The sequence below is a fragment of the Erythrolamprus reginae genome, chromosome Z (genome assembly GCF_031021105.1).
Source record: "Erythrolamprus reginae isolate rEryReg1 chromosome Z, rEryReg1.hap1, whole genome shotgun sequence".
Classification (NCBI taxonomy): domain Eukaryota; kingdom Metazoa; phylum Chordata; class Lepidosauria; order Squamata; family Dipsadidae; genus Erythrolamprus; species Erythrolamprus reginae.
In genome coordinates, this window is record NC_091963.1 from 71,986,099 (window position 1) to 72,006,619 (window position 20,521).

The 20,521-nt window shown below is 42.4% G+C and overlaps 1 protein-coding gene across 1 annotated transcript in view; it reads left to right on the forward strand.

Annotated features, from left to right (window-relative positions):
- The window catches only part of PDE1C (phosphodiesterase 1C), a 671,297-nt gene that overhangs the window by 330,173 nt on the left and 320,603 nt on the right, over nt 1–20,521 (forward strand). Inside the window, exons 8-9 of the mRNA XM_070726332.1 lie at nt 6,240–6,356; nt 15,189–15,329. Of these exons, the coding sequence (XP_070582433.1) occupies nt 6,240–6,356; nt 15,189–15,329 (258 nt within the window). The remainder of the gene's footprint in view (nt 1–6,239; nt 6,357–15,188; nt 15,330–20,521) is intronic.

Genomic DNA, 20,521 nt, shown 5'->3' on the forward strand with positions numbered 1-20,521 from the left:
GTATCATGTACCCAAGGGAGGGATTATTTTCAGGGGGGGGGGGTATTTTAGTGCATGTGCTCAAAAGCCCAATTGGGTTTATTATATGGGGAGATCTTATTTTTGGCAAAACTAGGTATTAGTAGCTGGAGGCTTCTTATCAAAGGCGGCTGAGCTTCACTTTGTACCTCTCACCAAGGCAGTCCTTTGGAAGGTGAGTGAGTAGGAAGACGAGTGGGTGGCATATAGGCAGAGGCCCTGGGGAAGGTGCATCTCCTGACCTGAGGTAGAGGGAGAGCAGACAGCATGCAGGCAGAGGCCCTGTAGAAGGCCAGAGCCAAGGACTGGTGTGTCCTCTGACACAAGGCAGAGGACGAGTGGGTGGCATGTGGGCAGAAGGATGGTGATAACCAGTCCAAAAGATGGCCAAGCCTCACTGTGTCCACTCCAAGGTGGTGTCTCGGTCAGCCTGGTGGTTGACTCAACTCATTCATCCTGGAAGGGCAGGGCTATGGCAGAAGGCATGCAACAATGGCAGGTAAGTGGGCAAGTTGAGAAGTGACTGGATGGGGTGAGGGAAGGCTACTGGGTGGGTGGGGGTATGGCCAGCCACAGGTGCTACCAGTTCACCTGAACCAATTTGAACTAGCTGAATCCCATCATTATCTGAATCCCTTATTTAAGTAAATTATTTTTTCTTGTTATTAGTTGCAAAGTTGTGTACAACCCATCATGATTTCATGGACAACATTCCTCCAGACCTTCCTGTCCTCTGCCATCCCACAGAGTCCATTTAAGCTCACACCAACTGTTTCAAAGACTCCATCCAGCCACCTCATTCTCTGTCATCTCCTTCTTTTGCTCTTCTCCAGTGAATCCTTCCTTCTCATTAGGTGGTCAAAGTATTTAAGTTTCATCTTCAGAATCTTATCTTCTAAAGAGCAATCAGGGTTGATATCATCTAGGATTGACCGGTTTGATGGCCTTGCAGTCCAAGGAACTCACAGGAGTCTTCCCCGGCACTATAGTTTAAAGGCCTTAATTCTTTGGCACTCAGCCAAATAACCTTTCTTATGGTCCAACTTTCAACACCATGCATTGCATCTGGGAAAACCATGACTATACACACTTTTGTTGGCAAAATGATGTAACTGCTTTTTAATATGCTGTCTAAATTTTTCATAACCCCCCCCCCCCCCCAGGAGCAAGCGTCTTTTAATTTCTTGTCTATAGTCCCCATGTGCAGTGATCTTGGAGCCAGGAAAATAAAATCTGTCACTACCTCTATTTCTTCCTCATCTATTTGCCAGGAATTGAGAGGGCCAAATGGCATGATCTTAGTTTCCTTAATGTTTTCAAGAGGCTCTTCAGTTCCTCTTCACTTTCTGCTATTAGAATGGTACCATCTGGATATCTGAGGTTGTTGATATTTCTCCCTACAATCTTAATTCCAATTTGTAATTCATCTAGCCCTGCCTTTTTCATAATGTGCTCTACATATAAATTAAATAGACAAGGCAACAGTATGCAGCCTTGCCAAACTCCTTTTCCAATTTTGAACTAATCAGTGTTCCCCTGTACAGTTGTCACTGTTGCTTCTTGACCCGCATATAAGTTTTTCAAAAGACAAATAAGATGGTCTGATATTCCCATCTCTTTAAGAATTCTTTCTAAATAAGGAAATTAAAATTATAATGCATCATTTGTATGGTTGATATACTTGGTCAGCTACGTTTTTCAGTGAATTTGTACATAGAAGGAGTTTCATGGAACAATTCTGTAAAACTTGTGTTGATCCTAACAAATTGAGAAAAAACTCATTGAAAACTCAGATGTGGACTTCATGTCTATTTGAAGCAGAATAAAATCATATTTTACATCATAATCTCAACTCACTGTAACTGGCAGGGTTAAAAATCATGTGCCTTTAGGAATATTTGTAACTGATTTTGGATTAAATCCCATTTAAGTTTGTATATGAATAAATATTAGTATGACCATTATCCTGTTGGATATAAATGTGTACTAAATGTGTGCACTAAATGAACTTATCCTATTGGATGTAAATTTTCCTTACTGTGACAGAAAAAAATATGTCTGCTCTGTAGAAATTTTTTTCCTATTAGTTGAAAATACTTTTGTCTATTTTTCTCAATTAGAAATGGACTAATTTCAAGGTAAATAAATTATACTCCACTGTATCAATGAAAAAAAACCCTAAAAATATAAACATAAATAAATTAGTTGGGTTTCCAGGAAATTACCTCTTCTTCTTATCATTCTAAATATGAATTTTCTAAATTAGAATTTCACAGATTTTGAGTCTTCATATTGCCTTGTAATTGCTCTGAGAGCTAAACTGCCAACATTTTGTGGATTTGAGTGCATATATTTTTGTGATCCTTGTACCAGACTTGAAATTTTTATCTTACATTTTGAGACTGGTTGATCTCATAAAGTGTGTACATATGTGTATGCATACCCATATTCAAAACACATTCAAATTATTCCTTCGCAAATGTTGGTCAGAAATTGCCTTTCAACTTATTCTTATTAGACTAACACAACTTTACATTTTACAAACCTCCTGGGAAGAATTGCTCTCATGTCTTCTTTTACAGCTGGAGACAAATCATATATATGTTTGTATGAAATTTAGTCATCTGGTTTTCACTATTAGAATATTTTGGGAAAATAGAAAGTAATTTGCAGTAGCATCAGAAAACTCCAATCTCAAATTTAAACATTCTGAGCATTGTTGTAAGCATGTGGAAAATAAAATGACAACAGTCAAAATGACGTCAGTGTTTGGATATTTCCATTAGAATTCTTCTGAATTTTTTTGTCTGTAGATGAGGAGATTGAAAGGCCTGATACTTTTTCTTCTGAAGAAAAGGGATATCTAAGCTATCTACTTTAAACATTCTAATGCTTAAATAGATTTGAGTTTCATTAAAAAGGAAAGAAAAATTTATGACTTATGGAGGATAACCCAGCAATGTTTTAAAGATGTGGTAAAGAAAATGATGTATGTATGTATGTATGTATGTATGTATGTATGTATGTATGTATGTATGTGTACACACACACACTGTATATAATTAATGGATCATATTAAAATATTTTCTGTCTAGACTTTGGAGGGAAATAGATGCGCATGTGACCTTTATTGCGATTTGAGTCTTTTCCAGGTCCAGGTTTATAGATTATATAAAAATCCTAGAATGCTTGTGATTACGATTGTGGCTACAGTGGTAAACTTATTTTTAGGTCTGTTCTAAATTCAGTTGGTCAATTAAATCTAAACATATTAAATATTGTAACCCCTTTTTCAAAATTAGATATCTATAAATAAATAAAAATACTGCTTAACTGACAATCATGACATTTGTTCAAAGTAATTCCTAAATAACACTTTACAAATAGATCCCTCATGCTCAAAATGTGCCCCACATATTTAAAATTAAGAGACCAGGCAACTGGAAGTTTGGAGCTTAAATACTAATTGAATGAGTCATGAGGATGAGCTCATTAATCTGAATTTTAAAAGACCATATAATTTCTCAATAATAATAATAATATAGAGAATAAAAAGACATCATCCCTAAACATTTTTTGTTTACCACTATTCTTTTTATGCATTCGTAACTTAAATCATTTTAAGAACAGTGGTGCAATTTACTTCTATTTTCAAAGCATTATTTGAAAATATTAGGTGATAGATACTATAACAACATGGATTCTACTTACTGTGTGCTTTGCTGATTGCTTGCAGCGGTTATATGTAGTCTGAAAACACAACATATTTTTAACTACCAAATTTCATTTGTCATATTCATTTCTAATAAAATTCAATATATGATATCAGTAATGTTAAATGAAATTTCTTCCAACTTGTAACACAATAGAATACAGTAATACCTCGTTTTACGAACTTAATTGGTGCCGGGAGGAGGTTCGTAAGGTGAAAAGTTCATAAGACGAAACATTGTTTCCCATAGGAATCAATGGAAAAGCGATTAATGCGTGCAAGCCCAAAACTCAGAAACCCGGGAGCCGGCCGCCACCACCGAAGGAGGCTTGAGCCTCCCTTTGCCCCATGCTGCTTCACCCTGCCTCTTGTCCTGGGCGAAGTGCTGGGGGGAGGGAGTCAGGAAGGTCCTCCTGCTCCCCCCCAAGCCAAAAACACAAAGACGGCCTGCTGCCGCCCGCTTGAGCCAGGATGACAGCTTGGCCGGAAGGCGTGCTCAGCTCTGCGGCTCCAGCCCCTTTCGGCCAAGCCCCCCCGGCCAAGCAGCCAGGGAAGCCGAGCCGGGCGTGGCGGCGACAGCGGCGGTGCTGCAGCTCCGGTCGCCCGATCGTCTCCTGCCTCCCGCGCCGATGTTCCCCGCCACGCCCGGCGGCACAGGGGCGAGAGGTGGGAGGCAAATCTCTGCGTCTCCAGCCCCTTTCGACCGAGCCCCCCCTGGCCAAGCACCCAGCGAGACGGGGCGGGCAGCGACTGGGTGCGGCGGCAGTGGCGGCGAGGGTGTGTCTGACTTGGGGCTGGAGACGCAGAGATTTGCCTCCCACCTCTTGCCCCTGTGCCGCCGGCGCGTCATTTTCCCTCCCAGACAAAAAGGCCGGCCTTTGGGGATGAAGGGGCGTGCTCAGCTCTGTGTCTCCAGCCCCTTTTGGCCGAGCCCCCCCCCCGGCCAAGCACCCAGTGAGATGGGGCGGGCAGCGACTGGGTGCGGCGGCTGTGGCAGCGAGGGTGTGTCCGACTCGGGGCTGGAGACGCAGAGATTTGCCTCCCACCTCTCGCCCCTGTGCCGCCGGCGCATCATCTTCCCTCCCAGACAAAAAGGTCGGCCTTTGGGGATGAAGGAGCATGCTCAGCTCTGTGTCTCCAGCCCCTTTCAGCTGAGCCCACCCGGCCAAGCAGCCAGGGAAGCCGAGCCGGGCTTGGGGTGGAACATCGGCGCGGGAGGCAGGAGACGATCGGGCGACCGGAGCAGCAGCACCGCCGCCGTCACCGCCATGCCCGGCTCGGCTTCCCTGGCTGCTGGAGATGCAGAGATTTGCCTCCCACCCCTCGCCCCGCGTTTGGCATTCAGAGGCTGCTGGGAAGCCACCCGGCTGTTTTAAAAGGTGACCGCTGGGCTGGGGGGCTTCCCAGCAACCCCTGAACCCCAAACCCGGAAGTTTGGCAAAAGTTCGGGGTTCAGGAGGTTGCTGGGAAGCCCCCCAGCCCGGCTGTCACCTTTTAAAACAGCCGGGCAGCTTTCCAGCAGCCTCCCGAAGCCAAACACCAAACCCGAACTTCCGCGTTCGGCGTTCGGAGGCTGCTGGGAAGCCGCACGGCTGTTTTAAAAGGGGACAGCTGGGCTGGGGGGCTTCCCAGCAACCCCCCGAACCCCGAACCCAGAAGTTCGGCAAAATTTCGGGGTTCGGGGGGGGGGGGGCTGGGAAGCCCCCCAGCCCGGCGGTCACCTTTTAAAACAGCCGCGCGGCTTTCCAGGAGCCTCCCGAAGCCGAACGCCAAACCTGAACTTCTGTGTTCGGCATTCCGAGGCTCCTGGGAAGCCGCACGGCTGTTTTAAAAGGTGACCGCCGGGCTGGGGGGCTTCCCAGCACCCCCCCGAACCCCGAAATTTTGCCGAACTTCTGGGTTCGGGGTTCGGGGGGTGCTGGGAAGCCCCCCAGCCCGGCGGTCACCTTTTAAAACAGCCAGGCGGCTTCCCAGGAGCCTCCGAACGCCGAACCCGGAAGTTCGGGTTTGGCGTTCGTAACTCGAAAAAAGTTCGTAAGAAGAGGCAATTTTTTTCTGAACCCCGGGTTCGTATCACGAGTTGTTCGTAAGACGAGGGGTTCGTATCTTGAGGTACCACTGTATCTCCTTTCTTATCAATATATACTTTTCTTCATATTACAGTAATTAAAACATGGAAAATGATTTAAAACATTCTTTCACATTAACATAATAAAGTGGAACTAGTAATTTGTGTAACAATTAAAAAGTAAAGAATTTTGTATTTATTTCTTCTGTGTTGTATTTCTGCTATATAATCCTCAAGACAGCATGGAACAAATGAAAAAAAGTGAACACAAAAATTAAAAACTCTTCAAAACATTAAAACAAAATGCAACACTGGCAGAAAAATCCTTTTTTTAAATTGGACCAGCATAGTGATTGAAGGCCACATTAAGAACTAGGTGTGTGTTCTTTGTGTGCAGATGGTGAAGAGAATATACTAACGCTTTCCCCCCCCTCTTTACAGAATGTAGACAAGTGGTCATTTGATATATTTGCATTAAATGATGCTAGTGGGGATCATGCACTAAAATTTATTTTCTATGAAATGCTCACACGGTATGAACTGATCAGCCATTTTAAGGTTAGTATCTGCTCCTTTCTTCTATTCCATATATCAGTAATCTATATTTCTCACTGTTGTTTTGGATTTTGGCTACTGATTAGTAATATATTGTTGTACGATTTATTTAGAATATTCTTATTATTGTAATAAATTAAAATTGGGCAATTTCAGAAATCTATGACTCTATTTTATTTAGGATAAAATTGGTATTATTAAAAGCTTCGCCAAAGGAAGTCTTCCTGTAAAATTATGGTTTAATCATGCTTTTTGGCTTTATTATTTTCTATACTTTTTGCTTCCTATTCCTATACAGTTTATTTTTGGCTCATTTCTCGCTTCCCCCTTCCCCCAAAATTCTAAGTTTGAATTCTGCATGTGGCATGAACAAGTATTCTGAGTACTTGCAAGGAGCTTTACTTGAAAGCAGGGCCACCGATAGGGCGGTACTACTGGGAGTGGTGTCATGGGCCCGGCCAAATTGAACAATGAGGGGGGGCCGGTTTTGCCCGCCGGCCTCCTGGCGCCTACAGTAATTTGTGCCCAGTGAGCAGTTCCTCGCACATGCGCAGTACCGGCCCTCTCTTGCCGGCCGCCTGCCTCACCAACAAAAAAGGCGGGCCCTCTGGCCCTCACGAGGCAGGACTCGAAGCCCCGATGGAGCCTTTGGCAGCGCGGTCCTCCAGTCCCAGAATAAAGCGTGCGGCGAAGGTAGGAGCCCCTTCGGGGTGGCGGTTGTGCTTGTGTTAGTTGCGCTTGTGTTAAATTTTGTTTCTTTCCTAAGCAGCCTTCTATGTAAAAAAATCCATTTGGGAACGAGTCGTTGGATTTTTTTACACAGAAGGCTGCTTAGAAAAGAAACAAAATTTAACACAAGCGCAAGTTGTAGGCTTCGCACGCGTGCGCCAGCATCCCCCAAAAGGCCCCCCCGCGCACCCTTTTCCAAGGGCGTGCACGAAGCCGCGGCCGCCCCCACCCCCACGCCTCTAGCCCCCTCGCGCCCCCGTGGCTACTCGCCGCTGCCCTTGCCCGCCCGCCCGCCCGCTCCGCCTCTCTTTCTTCTCTGCAGGCATTCTCACAGTGGGGGCCGCCGGCCGGCGAAGGCAATTTTCAATGTCGGGCGTGCGGGCTGACACGCGCTCTCTCCATCTCCCTGCCAGCCTGCCTGGAACATTCAAAGTAAGAGCGAAGGTTTTTCTTACTTTGAATTTTCCAGGTTGGGCTGGCAGCAGGGGGATGGGGAGAGCGCGCGTCAGCCCGCGCGCCCGACATTGAAAATTACTTTTGCCAGCCTCCGGAGAACGAGAGAGAGTGAGAGCAATGACAGAACAAGATAGAGAGAAAGTGAGAGAGAGAGAGAGAGAGAGAGAAATAGGGGGAGAGAAAGAGATAGCAAGAGAAAGAGAACGAGAGAGAGAAAGAGTGTGAGAGAGAAAGCAATAGAGAGAGAGAAAGAAAACAAGAGAGGGAAAGTGAGAAAAAGAGAGAGAGAGAGAAAGAGGGGGAGAGATAGAGAAAGAGAGAGAAAGAAAAGAGAGAGAGATGAGAGAGGGAGGAAGAGAAAGAGAGAGAGAAAGAAAGGAAGAGATGAGAGAAAAAGGAAGAGAGAGAGAGGAAGAAAGCAAGATAAAGAGAGAGAGAGAGAAAGAGAGAGAGAGATGAGAGAGGAAGGAAGAGAGTCAGAGAGAGGAAGAAAGCAAGATAGAGAAAGAGAGAGAGAGAAAGAAAGAAAGAGAGAGAGAGGGGAAGAAAGCAAGATAGAGAAAGAGAGAGAGAGATAGAAAGAGAGAGAGAGAAATGAGAGAGGAAGGAAGAGAGTGAGAGAGAGGAAGAAAGATAGAGAAAGAGAGAGAGAAGGAAAGAAAGAAAGAGATGAGAGAGGAAGGAAGAGAGTAAGAGAGAGGAAGAAGCAAGATAGAGAAAGAAAGAAAGAAAGAGATGAGAGAGGAAGGAAGAGAGTGAGAGAAAGAGAAAGAAAGCAAGAGAGAGAAAGAGAAAGAAAGAAAGATGAGATAGGAAGGAAGAGAGTAAAAGAGAGGAAGAAAGAGAGAGAGAGAAGAGTGGAAGGAAGAGAGAGAGAAATGATAGAAAAAAGGGGAGAAAAAAGAGAAATGAGAAAATGATTGAGGCAGAGAATGACAGAAAAGAGAGAGAAACAGAGAGAGAAGTGATTCTTGATTTAAAGCACATGGTAAAAGCACTTAAATAATAACAGAGAAAAAAACCCAGCCCTCACCTGTTTTTATTAATAGTTTTGCTGGTTGTTTTAGTTTTAATAGTAATGGATTTGGGTTTTTTAAAATTATTATTGACAAAATTGAACGGGTCCAAAGACGGGCTACAAGAATGGTGGAAGGTCTTAAGCATAAAACGTATCAGGAAAGACTTCATGAACTCAATCTGTATAGTCTGGAGGACAGAAGGAAAAGGGGGGACATGATCGAAACATTTAAATATGTTAAAGGGTTAAATAAGGTCCAGGAGAGAAGTGTTTTTAATAGGAAAGTGAACACAAGGACAAGGGGACACAATCTGAAGTTAGTTGGGGGAAAGATCAAAAGCAACCTGAGAAAACATTATTTAACTGAAAGAGTAGTAGATGCTTGGAACAAACTTCCAGCAGACGTGGTTGGTAAATCCACAGTAACTGAATTTAAACATGCCTGGGATAAACATATATCCATCCTAAGATACAATACAGGAAATAGTATAAGGGCAGACTAGATGGACCATGAGGTCTTTTTCTGCCATCAGTCTTCTATGTTTCTATGTTTCTATTAATTTCTTTTAATAAAAAAGAATGGATTTATTTATTTATTTATTTTTTATTTATTTCTATGCCACCCAGTCCCAAGTTTTTCCTTATTTCCAGATTTCATTTCTTCTTGGTGAGGTTCCGCCCATTGCTTCTTGTACTACCTTCAGGTGGCATGGAGAATAAATAGATGCCATCTGCTCTGTGGCAGCCCTTTAAGGATTGGGAAACTACTATTATATTCCCCCTCAGTTTTCTATTTATTGAGCTAAACATACTCATTCTCTTAGCCCTTGTTCATAGGATTTAGCCTCTAGGCCAGGGGTGTCAAACTCAATTTCATTGAGGGCCACATCAGGGCTGTGTTTGACCTCAGAGGGCCGGGGGAGGGCTTGCCCAGGGTGTGTGGCCATGGTGGGCATGGCACGGGATTTGGGGGGCAGTAGTTTTAAAATGGCCGGGGGGGGCCCAGACACTTAGGCTGTATGGGGCCCCAAAATTCCTGATGGTGGCCCTGCTTGAAAGGATGTAATAAATATAGGTAGGACATATGTGCAAACACATGCATACAGAAAAAAAAGGTCACAATCTCCTTATTTACTCTCATAGCTTGTTTCCAAAGAAGTACAAATGACCAAAGTCCAAAGTCAGCATGGATCAAGGTCTAGGAGGCCGAGAGTCCAAACATTGATTGTTACTCCAAGTTCCAAGTAGCAGAGTTTCCACAGGCAAGAAGCACCTGCTCTGTACTTAGCCATTTGGGATTTAGGGCTGTCAAGAAATGGTAGATCCAATTCTTCATCTCTTGCTGACTTGTATATTCTATGTCAATTTCTAATAATTGATTGCAGACTTCCCCTAAAACTAGAGCTCATACAAAGCTTCTTCAATGACTTGTTTTATTTCAGTGTGTTCTGAATATGAGCTGTCCATTTCACTGATGGGCTTTCATTTTTAGTGGCATGACTTTGAGTGTGATGTAAGGAACAGGGAGCAAAAAAGGATTTGTAAGGAACATGGAGTACAATTTTTTACCAATCATTATACTGATACCTCATATTCAATAGAATGATTGTTTTCTAATGAGGAAATGCAAAAGCTATTGTTAATGTATGGCATAGTAATCCTTGTTTACCAAGGTTGTGCATTCACAGAAATGTTTAGATTGAGATCAGTTTTGAATAACTACTCAGCCACACATATACTAACTTTAATTAAAGTTTACTTTGAGAAATAACATATTCAGATAAACAGTGTAAAGTCATACGCATAATAAGTTAGAATAACAATCCAAGTATTACCAGTTGTCTTACTTACCAGTTGTCTTTTGTCATAATCAGTAGACAAAGATATCAAGCCTAAACATATTTTAGCTATAATATATAACTCCAGTGCAGAGAGACTGCAGAGAAAATGCAGAGTGAACCTAACAATAAGTAGCCATTAACAATAAGTAGCAAGACAAAGAGAAACAGAGAGGGTGAAACAGAGAAATAAGCTATGAACTATAGCTTCCTCTTGTGGCAGTCAACAGACATAACCCAATTATATATTACCAACCCAACTGTTTGGGGCAGAGTACTAACAGCTATAATAATATAAATATGATTAATTAATTTAAGTGGTTGTTCTATAAAACTCCACATTTTGAGTGACAAGAGTATTATTTGCCTTCATAGACATTAAAAGTAAGTAAAGGGGAAAAATTAATTCTTCACAGATCTCAGACAAGTGCTTCTGTAATCTTCCTATGTGAAGGGTTTAATCCTTTGCCATGACTGCTAATCCTTGCCCTCTCAATACTATCTAGCAATATACGTATACATATACATGTACATATACATATACACAGGGGTGGGCTGCTGCCCGGATGGAGGGGGACGCAGTAGGGTAGCAAAAATGGAGCTCCACCCCAGAGCACCCAATTGCACTGAAAGTTGTTGAAAGAAAATACAGGGCATCCTGCATAAGCCACACCCATAGTGTGGTAGTAAAACTTTTGGTAGCCCTTCACTGCATACGCATATACATATCGTGAGAAATGGGCTCTCTCGCAATGCCTCCTCTCTCTCTTCTTTTCCTGAGTGGCAGCGGTGCGTCCAGCTCACCAAATCTGGTCTGCTGATCTCAGGCGACACTGGCTCTGACCCAATCCTTGCAATACTGTGGGCAAGAACTGGCCATTCCAATCCTTTTTCATGGCTCCACCCCAAAAATAATAAAATCCCCCTAATAATAAGGCCAAGGTCATATTTTGGGACTCAGAAAATATAAGACATAGTCTTATTTTTGGGGAAACACAATATGTGTATATGTTAAAGTGACCAGACGTCCCACTTTTGGCGGGACAGTCCTGGTTTTGAATGATTAGTCCTGCATCCTGCCTGCTTTCCAAAATGTCCTGATTTTTGAAGGGAAGAGCGAGACGGCCAGCAGCTGGGGGAGAGCAGGAAGGAACGTCAAGGGGTCTTCATAGGCTCTTTCCCAAGTGACCCTGCAGGCTCCTGAGCCAGACTGGACCAGGCAGGCTACACCGGGGAGGCTGGGAAGGGATGCCGCCACCCGGGCAGAAGCCGCAGCTGCTCGGGCACTGCAGGGACCCCTTTGGGGCATTTTAAGGCCGGGAGAAATTTTCCCACTTTTTTCCTTCCTGAGCCTAGCCCCTGCCCGCTTCGCCTCCACGCCCACCTCGTCTCGGCCCACCACTGGCCTGCTGCAGCCCTGGGGCCAGACCTGAAAGGAGGATGGCTGGGGACTTCACCTTTCCCAGGGCTGAAAGATGTGAGCCGGGGGGAGCTGCTGGCATCAGAGCGCCTGCTTTGGTGGGGAATTGGTGTGAGGAGTGCCAGCCTCCCTCCACCCTTCCCCATCCCCATGGCCCAAATGGAAGCTCGGTCATGTATGGGCAGGAACGGCTGCTCCAGCTCGCCTGGCGCCGCTGTCTCAACTGTGTTGAGCACACGGACAGATAGTGTGCCTTCGGAAAAGGAGAGAGTGAGTGAGCAGCTCGGAGACCTGGAGATTTCAACTTACACCGGCGCCTTTTTTTCAGCTGCTATTGCAGCTGCCGAGCAGCAGGAAGTGAGGTGTATCCAAGCCATGGACTCGGAGGGGGGCTTCCTTCCTTCCTTTCTTTTATTTTTTTCCTTCCTTCCTTTCCTCTCTCCCTTCCTCTTTTCTTTCTTTCCTTTCTCCTTTTTTCTTTCCTTCGTTTCCTTTCTTTCCTTCCTTGCCTCTTTCTTTCCTTTCTTGCCTCTTTCTTTCTTTTTTCTTTTTTTCTTTCTTTTTTCTTTCTTTGTCTCTTTCCTTTCTTTCCTTCCTTCCTTCCTTCCTTCTTTCCTCTCTCTCTCTTTCCTTCCTTTCCCTCTCTCCCCTTCCTTCCTTCCTCTCTCTCCTCCCTCCCTCCCTTCCTTTCTCTCTCTCTTTCCTTCTTTCTCTCTTTCTTTCTTTTATAGCAATTCCATTTAGCCTTATATGCTGCTTCATAGAAAAAAGAGAGAGGAAAGGAAAGAGAGAAAAAAGAGGAACAGAGAGAGGAAGAGAGGAAGGAAGGAAGAGAGAAAGAAAGAAAGAGGGGTGGAGAGAGAGAAAGAGAGGGAGGAACGAAGGAAGAGAGAAAGAGGGAGGGGGAGAGAGAAAAATAGAAATGGAGGAAGGAAGAGAGAGAGAGAGAAAAAGAAAGAGAAATATTTTTGCTCCATATAAACCCAATTTTTAATCAAGCCCCCCTCATCAATGGTGTCCCTCTTTAACAATATAAAAATCTGGTCACTTTAGTATATGTTTGTGTGTGATTGAAAGATGTGAGTTTGTTTGTTTGTTTGTTTGTTTGTTTGTTGGTTGGTTGGTAGAATTGCCTACAATAAATAACCACAGAATCTGAAACTTAAATAATAAAGTAAATACTTCATGCAATAATGCCCCAAAATTGAATGCTTATTTTATCTGCAATGGGAATTGAGCAGAATTTGTGATTACCATGGATACTGTCGTTGATTTAACAACCACAATACACCAATTATAATTTCTAGAGAGGTGGAAAACTGATTTAACAATTCCAATGTAAAGACCTACTCCCAGTGAAGGGCTACCAACACTTTTACTACCACACTGTGGGTGTGGCTTATGCAAGATGCCCTGCATTTTCTTTCAACTTTAGTGCAAATTGGGTGCTCTGGGGTGGAACTCTATTTTTGCTACCCCACTGCATCCCCCCCTCCCATCCAGGCAGCAGCCCACCCCTGCCTACTCTACAAAACTGAAGAGATTGTTTACTCTTTATCCTTCTCTATTTTTATTAGCATTAGAATCGTTACCAGTGAAAATAAATCATGAGGTTAGAAAGATTGGAGTGAAATTAGCAACTCAAGGACCTGAACTGAAATTATATGCTAATGATGCTGTACTTAGAATTCCCCAACTGAAAGATTACTTGCTATTGTTAATAGGAGGTATAAAGCAATATTATATGGATTAATGAAGGGAAAACTCCCTTTGCCTTCAGAAGAGACTGATCAATAACTGCATTCTGTTTAATTATGAAACTCCATACAATGGAGCATATGTGTGGTTCACAAGGGCATTCTCTATTTTTTCTTTCTTATCTTTTGAGGACGGGGTAAAGCATGACTATATTTTGATGACCATTCTTCTTAATTTTAATGTAAATTTTCTGGTGCAAACCCAATATTAGAGTTTCATTGTCCTACATTGGTTAGAAAATCTCTTTAGTTCTAGTAGTTGATTAAGTGACATGGCCATTATCTTAGGTAATGCCTGAATGGATTTGCTTTATGGCAGAGAGAAAATCCCAACATCAATTACAGTAAAACTAAAGTGTTCTCCACTGTACATTGCTACTCTTGGAAAAATTAATGTAATTTAGCTCACTCAAACTAACTCATTCAACTATCTTGGAGCACTTTTTAATATCTTGGCATCACGGTATGAAGAAATAAGGAAAATTTCGTGGCAGGACCAGAATCTTCCAAAAAACAAAACATGTATTAAATATGAATATGTAATTTTTAATTTTAAAGATTTATGTGAAAACACATGGATCTAGATAATAATGGAATATATTATTCCAAGAAGCCCCCCAAATAAATTTATTTGCATATGAATATTTTTTTCATCTTTCATATTATAAAATAAATGCATTTCTAACTGATAAATAAGGAGTGTCAAACTTGATTTCATTGACAGCCACAACAGGGTTATGTTTGACCTCTGGGGTCAGGGTGAGGGTGGACCAGATGACCATGGCCATCTCAACATCACTCATATTGGGGGAGCCTGTGGTGGCACAATTGTTTTGTCAGTAAAAATGGGCTCCCAAACTCCTTTTCTGGCTGTGACTGGTTCCTGCAACCCTCTTCTGATGAAAATGGAGTTCCATTTTCACTGGCAGAGGTTCCATAGGCCGATCCTTCACTGTTTCCAAAGGAGCCTCACAGGCCAGGTTAGGTCCCTGGGTCTTGAGTTTGACACCTCTCATCTACAACAATTCAATCATGATTATATAATTATATATTTCCATACCAAGGATAGTGGTTAATAATTATATATTATTGTTATGTAAATAATATAATATTAGTTTTGTAATATTACACTGAAGTTATTTATTTATTTTTATTATTTTTTTATGCTTTCTATCTTTCCTGTGAGGTGACTCTGAGCAGCTTACAGGATATAAAACAAATAATGAACAATAATTAAAACATTAAGATTACACAGATTAAGATTTTAAAAACTATACTGAGACCAGCAATGATGGACATGACAAGGGTGACATTTTTTTTACCCTGTCAACCACTATTATCCAGAGTTTAAACATTTTAATTCTGAAAAAAGTGCTACTTTCTTGCTTTTGTCTTGCTTTTATGTTGCCTTTAATTTGTATGTATTAATATTAGTGATTCATAAACGCATTATGTAACTCTAAACAGATACTGTTGGGTGCTGGCATTTGCTTTAAAGAGTATCAGCATTTCCAAACATATGAAACATTGTTTATGAAAAGTTTGGTAAAGTTAAACCAATCTATTATTGTGCTAAAGGTGTTAACAATTTATCCTCTTTTTAAAATATATATATAGATTCCAATTTCTGCTCTTGTCTCCTTTGTGGAAGCTCTGGAAGTTGGCTATAGCAAGTATAAAAATCCATACCACAATCTAATGCATGCAGCAGATGTCACACAGACTGTTCATTACCTCCTTTTAAAGACAGGTGTAGCAGTAAGTAGACAAATATTATAACTAACAGACCAATATGAAAATAGGTATACATTGATCATGGCAATAAAGTAGCTTTGAAGGTTACAATTAAAATTTGGATTTGCTAAAGTAGGTCTTTTTCCATGTACTTTTATCTTGATTGAATATATGGTATTAAGTTGTTGTTGTTGTTGTTGTTGTTGTTGTTGACTTAGTGAGGGCAAGTTTTTAAATTAAGGCTATTTGGATTATAATTTGATATTTTGATATACTGTATACTATAAGTAAGATGTCTATCAGAACTTTTCTAACAATACAGTATTGTTAAATTTAGGATTTTAGAATTTCTTATTAAATGTTCAGGTAAATGAAGATAACTTTATTAATTAAACATTTTTATTGTTAGGATAGATGGTCAAGTCCAAAATATAAATGTCATTCCAGTGTTTCTTACAGAATACTGTATATACTTTAATGGACAGTAACTGTATCACAAATCTAATAAAACTATAGTCAGTAACTAATATGACAAAGATTTAAATATATCAGAGGGAACATGATAGCAATCTACAGGTACTTGAGGGATTGCCACAGAGAGGAGTGGGTCACGCTGTTTTTCAGGGCACCAGAGGGCCAGATAAGGAACAACAGTTGGAAGCTGACCAAGGAGAGATTCAACTTAGAAATAAGGAAGAACTTCCTGATGGTCAGAGCGATCAACCAGGTTGTGAACTCCCCAACTCTGGACATTTTCAAGAGGAGATTGGACTGTCATTTGGCTGGGGTGCTGTAGGATTTCCTGCTTGGACTTGATGACCTGCAAGGTCCCTTTCAACTCAAATAGATAGATAGATAGATAGATAGATAGATAGATAGATAGATAGATAGATAGATAGATAGATAGATAGATAGATAGATAGATAGATATAAATCTGAACCTGTATTGCAACTCAGACCACAAAGAGTTCTCCTGTCTACTGCCTACTGTACCTCTTTCTAATATCTGTCAATATGATTCTCCCATAAACTAATGATGATAATCCTTATGAAAATGTCTCATTTTTGCGATAGTTTGATGTAGTGTATATTAGGAATATATATTTAGTAAAAAATATGTTTGGGGCAAAACAGTTTATGCTTTAGTAAACAAAATTTAAAATACTTTGACAATGGCATCTTGAAACAAATTCAAAGCAATTGTGTACTACACGCTGCCTATTACTTACTACTCAACCAACAGGAATTTTGGACAAAGAGCTGATTATTTTTTTAAAATTAAAGAAATTCCTATAACAAACTATGTAAGAGGCAGCTTTAATTTTAATATCCTATGCATGTGTTTAATATAAATAATTATAAAAATTAGGATAACAGTAATTAAAAATAAAGAATCATAGTTATAATAAACCAACAAACTAGTATTCACTTTTTGAAAATTCAGCATAAATAGAGTCACAAAATATAAGAATAATTCAACTATACTAAGCAAGGTAAATATTTCCCACTAAATATTTCTGTTCAGTGAGATTGGTGTTTGTGGTGGAAGCAGAATAACACACGGACACCAGAATGGGTTTTATGGGTCACTTTATTGATTTATTGCCTTTTTTGCTGTCATGAATAGACCTGCAGAGGTGAAACCAAACTGGGTGGAAACCCTGTCAATAACATTTCTAAGCAACTATGGGCAAAGCTCCTTACTGGGCAAAGGGAGGTGTCCCTGACCCTTCTCTTGTCCTTGGCCATGCCCCATGGAATGTGGGAAGGCTCACCACTAGTTCCCCTCAGAGGACCTGGCAAGTGACCCCCAAGGGCATGCCCCCTCCATTCCTCAGACCGAATCTGCCCAGAGCTTCTGGCGAGGGGCTGCCCACCACCTTTTAAAAGGTGCCCTAAAGCAGATCACACAGTTGCTGCTAACACCCCTTTCCTCCCCTTCCTGCCACAGCAGGGGTCAAATCTCTATTTAGGCCCCCTGACTCCCCCACTGCACTGGCCTTTGCAGGCACCTCTGCAGGTCTGCCAGAAATATGTTGTTGCCCTTGTCTGTCAAATGGACTCCATCATCCCTGTACAGATCTTACCGTGAAACACGAATGTTGGGGGAATGTATGAAGGGGTGAACTACTACCCAGATGGGGAGAATGCAGTGGGGTAGCGAAAATGGAGCTCCACCTCAGAGCATCCAATTTGCACTGAAAGCCACGCCCACAGTGTGGTAGTAAAAATTTTGGTAACTCTTCACTAGATGTATGACATAACTCCCAAATTCTAATACCATCTTTTTCACTGCTTTGTTCACCCTTTTCCTGGCCTTATTCACCCCTTGGGGTCCCCAGCATATCGCCATGCCAACTGAGGAATCATGTTTGACCACACCAACTGTGTGTTGGGCCATCACCCTTTAATGATCCAGAGGTCCGCAAATGCCTTGCAAGGTCGTGCCTCAAATGCTACAGCAAGGTCGTGCCTTTCATTCCACCAAGGTCATTGCCCCCAAGGTGTGATACCAGCCCTTTCAGCACAGCACTGACAGCCCCGCTATCGAATAGCAATGGGAGAAACCTCTCATTCCAAGCCACTGCACTCTGGCTCAAAGGTTCAGCTTCAGCTGCATCCCAAAGCCAGACTTTGCAGCTCTTTTTCCGGCCCAGAACGCTATGCTATAGCTGCAGTTCAGCACCTGGACTTCTCTGCCACAAGGCCATCTAGGAAAAGCAGAACAAAGCAGTGTTAACCCAAGTAGAAATAAATACTTATTCGGAGGCGTAAATGTAAGCCTTGAACACTGCAGACCTCCATCTGCCAACCTCTGTATGAAACAACCCCACCTCATAGGTGGAATTGCAAAGTTCAGCCCATTGCTCACCCACACTAATGAGCTGCGGGATGGACAAGGGCCACCTGGTGTTGCCCCTGATCTGTTCTGTCTCCCTAATCCAACCCTCCAATATCTTCCTGACTCTAAAATTTGTGGAGTTGTCACTGAATCCCCTAGACTTGGCAATGAATGCTAAACCTGCTAGCTTACCTCCTATGGTGCCAACTGATAAATTATCCTGTCTGCTGACCACACAAAATTCAAGCAGATGGTTCACTGGGATGGCCAAAGCTGTTGGTATCCCCTCTCCTGGTGGAAATCCCAAAACTCCCTTCCTGATCGGTGGTACACCGTCCTGGTGTTCGCTGCCACTGACATGTCGAACACCTTGTTTATCTCAGCTCCAAGCCTCCACGGGTGCTGGGGAACCTCCTCTGATCATTCTCTATCCTCTGGAGCCAGCAACCAGAACCTGACAGTGCATCAGCCATGTCATTCTCAATGCCAGGTACATGGCGTGCCAAAATTAACATGTTGAGTTCCAAGCACCTGCTCACAAAGTGACAGACCAAACACATGACCCAATCGCTCCTGTATGACAAAGTATTGATTACACATGGACCACTGCTTCATTATCTCACCAGAAATGCACCACCCTGTTTGTGAATTCCATCCTCCAGATCTCCACCGCCATTTCTATCAGAAAAAATTCAAAGAATGTCAGATCCCTACAGATATTGGCTCGCACCCATCTTGTAGGCCACCGGGAGTGCACCACTGATCCCCCAGTAGCATCCCAAAACCGATTGCCTCCACCATGTCCCACTTCACCTGAAGCTCTGCCTCCAGTAAGCATTCCTGTTATCAAAATGCTACACCATTGTAGTGGGACAAAAAGGCGAGCTAAGTCAGTAAGTCCTTCCTAATCTGAGTGACAGGCGCACCCTGGGGTGTGGCTTGGTTAACCCCTTTGTTGCTGAATACAGCTGCCTCACAAATGCCTGACCTGGTGAGATCATCCTACAGGTGAGGTTAAGCAGGCTGGCTAACACCTGTACCTGTCTCAATGTCATCCTCTTAGCCCATAGGACCCCTTTGACCTGGTGATGCATCCTTGCCAGCTTCTCCTCTGGGAGTGTATAGGTCTGTTCCACCAAGTTTAGCTCAATGCCCAGAAACGTAATTCTGGTGGAGGGGCCCTCCGTCTTTTCCTGTGCTAGTGGGACCCCAAGATCCGAACACAGCACCTTAAAGGCACCCATCCTTTCCTTACACAGCTCATTCTTGGCCAGGCCTACGATGAGGAAGTTGTCCAAATAGTGTACCATGGAGGATGACCTGGTCTGATGTTTCTGTGCCCCATTCCAGAAATAAGCTAAACTGCTCGAATAAGGAGCAAGATATTGAGCACCCCATGGGAAGTGCCCAATCTATGTAGAAGCCTCCTTCAAAATGGAAACCTAGCAGGTTGAAGTCATCTGGATGCACTGGCAGTACTGGAAAGTGGACTTGATGTCACATTTGCCCATCAGCACACCCCTACCACAGACTCACACCAATCTGCACGGCGGAGTCAAAAGAAGTGTACTTAACTGAGTACAAGTTCTCTGGTATAAAATTGTTGACTGATTCCCCAGGGGGAAAGGACTAGTAATGGATAAACCTGAACTTGCAACAAAATTAACCTCCCTACTCACGTGGGCAACCTCCTGTCCCTATCCCATCATATTCCTTGGTGACCTCAACCTACCACACATCAACTGGACCCTAAACAAATGCTCCACAGAACCCATACATACTGCCCTTTACAACGCTGTCCCCAGCTTGGGACTTGAACAATTAGTATCAAACAATACCAGACTCAATAGATGTCTTGACCTCATATTCTGTAATAGCAAAAGCACTATCTATGGACTGCATATAAAAGAACCCTTCTCCAACAGCGATCACAGTATGATTAACTTCAACCTCAATCTACACCATCCTAACACTCACCTGAATACCGTGACACCTAAGTACAATTTTAGGAAAGCCAACTATGAACTCATTGATGCCAATCTCTCAATTCTTTTTTTTCAAATATATATTTATTAAATTTTTCCATTTTTTTAAAAGTACATAATCATATTTACAGATGAATCTACATCGTATATACATTCCTATTGACATTGTCTTCGAGTTACTTTTAGATTTCTTCATATTTTATTTCAATGCTTCTTTTGAGTTTCTTTTTTTTTGTCCATTGGTACCATTTTGTCCAGGTTTCATAATAGCCCAATTCTTTTCGATTATTAAGGTCCATTGTCAATCTGTCCATCTCTGCACAGTCGTATATTTTCTTGATGATCTCCTTATCTTCATGTATTTACGGATTTTTCCAGTTCTGTGCAAA